This window comes from Brugia malayi (genome assembly GCF_000002995.4).
Source record: "Brugia malayi strain FR3 genome assembly, contig: Bm_v4_Chr2_contig_001, whole genome shotgun sequence".
NCBI classification, from domain to species: Eukaryota; Metazoa; Nematoda; class Chromadorea; order Rhabditida; family Onchocercidae; genus Brugia; species Brugia malayi.
The window spans coordinates 11,182,454-11,185,035 of record NW_025062476.1 but is presented as its reverse complement, the minus strand read 5'-3'; the positions used below and the strand labels follow the sequence as shown (position 1 = coordinate 11,185,035).

Sequence of the window (2,582 nt, the reverse complement as noted above, 5' to 3'; positions counted from 1 at the left end):
ATTTTTGTTATCTGTGAATCGTTTTGTAATCATAAATTTACCCAAATTTCATGGCATTTTCGAGTCTAAGAAATTGATATTTCTGCTATGTTGCGTATGGCTGTTAGCTTTTGGTAAGATTCCATTGATAATCCTCATGTCAAAAGTCAAAAAATGTCAAAAACAATCGTAAACAGCTCATGGTTAAATCGACCATCTAAATAAATGTTTAAGTAACTTTTTTGACATGTTTTAAGTAATGGAAAGTTTCTGAACATTATTTTTGAAATATATGAAATAAGTATTGGAAATATATATTGATACAAATAAATATAAATTCATGTTTAAATTCTTCATTCCTGTATTTTTTTCTTGCTTTATCATTTATGCAGAACAAAGCTGAAATTTCAGCTATCACAGCAGCCAATTTTAATTATTGTACTGCAATGTATTGTATTTCGGACTTACGCTGGTATAGAAATTGTACAGTAGGGTCAAAGGATGGTGGAGAATTGTTCATCAAGTAATAATTTCGAACTGTTTTGCACTTTCAAAAGTAGTAAAATTCAAACTTTAAATTTAGTAGGCTGTAACTTACAATGATTATAGTTAAAGTAATGAAAGAAATAAATGAGAACAAATTGCTCATTCAAATAATAAATGACTCATTTTGAAGCGCTTTAATTTGTTTTATAATAAGAAATTGTTTTGTTTCAATTTGAAATTACGCCTAATTTATTTTGCATTCAGTTCAAAAATTATACGCTCTTTCAAAATTGATGTGAACTTTTCTTACCGTATACTATTAGTTGAGAGCAAAAAATATGAAGACAATGATAAATTACTATGTAAAATATCAACTACTATCCACTTAAATATGATTTAAATTTTCGTCTCTTTATAAATTGCTTACCAACCAATAACAGTTGTTAGTGTACTAAGGCTAGGCTAATTTTGTGGAAGGTACAGGAAATTCCTATTTTAGACATTTGGCTAAGTGACATCTAAGCATGAATCCAGGTTAAAGCATCAAAATAATTAACATACGATTTCCTATTTATATTTCGAATGAACAATACCAGACTGGAAAGTTTCAATATAAGCTATTATATTGCACTGACCTCAAAAGATTCTTACAGTCATCTCGAAATAATGCTATAGTACTAGTACTTTTCAATTTTTCACAGTTATATTAAGCATTAGTTAAATGTCATTTTATAGTATTGCACTACTTTTCAGATTTTATCACTTTTGGACAGCATCACTACCTATTGCTGTGTTCGTTATATATATTGCAATATTCTGCGGTATCCGACATAATCGGAGTTTCTCGTTACATAATCAAAACAAAAGTTAGAATATGTTATTTTTTGCTTAATGAGATTGAACTAATATATAAATCATTAAATTTTTATGTTACGCTGCAAGACGATTTTCAAAATCAATTTTGAATGAGTTTTTTTTTTTTTTTTTTTGAATCTGATAAATTTTTCTGGATTTCGTACACATTTATTAATTTAATGGAGTAACAGAGAATTGAATTTAGGAATTTCAAGGATATTTACTAGAATCGAAATGAGAACTAGAAAAATTAATAGTTACGAGTGGTCGACATTAATTCAAGCAGCATTAACTTGTTTCTTTATGGAAATTGAAATTATTATTTTCAACTTTCTGCCAACATTCGCAGTCAAAATATTCGGTGAAAAAGCTAATATTCCATCGAGGATTTTTGTTAATTGTTGTATTATTTTCAACTGTACCGTACTTCCTACCATTCATTTCATTTGCAACAAACAAGCTCGTAATATCTGGAAGCAAAAATGTTTATTTTTGAAAAATCGACTTGAGAAAAGATGGAATCACTGTTTTGAATGGTTTAGTGCATAATGGTCTAAAGTTCAAACAATCTAAAATACAATCTATAGCAAAAGATGACTAATAATGATTCCAAAAACTGAAAATCTTCTTAGCATAAACCTAATTTCGAATATGCCAAGCTTTCCAAAGCAATAAAATGTATTTTTTCCACAATTGCGCAATTGTCTTACTTAAAATGAAGTGATGTATATACTGATTTCTTTTTTATTTTTTGTATAACTTACTTTGGTTCATTTCATTCTTTTACAATTAACACAAAGATAGATCGGATTCAACGAAGAAATATCATACTACCATTAGCTGATTGCTCTATCAAATATGTTTGGTACATTCGTCAGTGAGTTTCAAATACCAATGATTCCGATCAATTTTCTTTTTCTTTTTCTTGCAAATAATTTGTATGGTTTCAAAAAATTAACTAGATCGAATCAAAACGAATATTTCGGTAAATTTTATCGCCTTATTTAAAATTTTTATTAAAGAGACAAAATTTTATCCCTTTATTTAAAAGGATTTTGTTTATCATTGTTTTTATTGTCATTATTATTTTTATGATTATTATTATCATGATATTGTTATTACTATTAATTATTATTGCTATTATTATTTTTGGATTTTGACTGAATTTTTCCTGCTGTGTATTTTACATTTTTGCATTCAATTTAAATGTCGAATTGAATGTACCAATTGAATATTAGCTAAATTAACAAAGGATTTAAAAA

At 27.0% G+C, this 2,582-nt stretch overlaps 1 protein-coding gene across 1 annotated transcript; it reads right to left on the bottom strand.

The window, feature by feature from the left end:
* Positions 1–1,608: 1,608 nt before the first annotated feature.
* Positions 1,609–2,094, bottom strand: Bm17544 (Uncharacterized protein; the record flags this gene model as incomplete). Its single annotated transcript, XM_043079240.1, has 2 exons — positions 1,609–1,790; positions 2,085–2,094. The coding sequence occupies 2 exons, from the start codon at positions 2,092–2,094 to the stop codon at positions 1,609–1,611; spliced, it is 192 nt and encodes a 63-aa protein (XP_042935174.1).
* Positions 2,095–2,582: the final 488 nt, after the last annotated feature.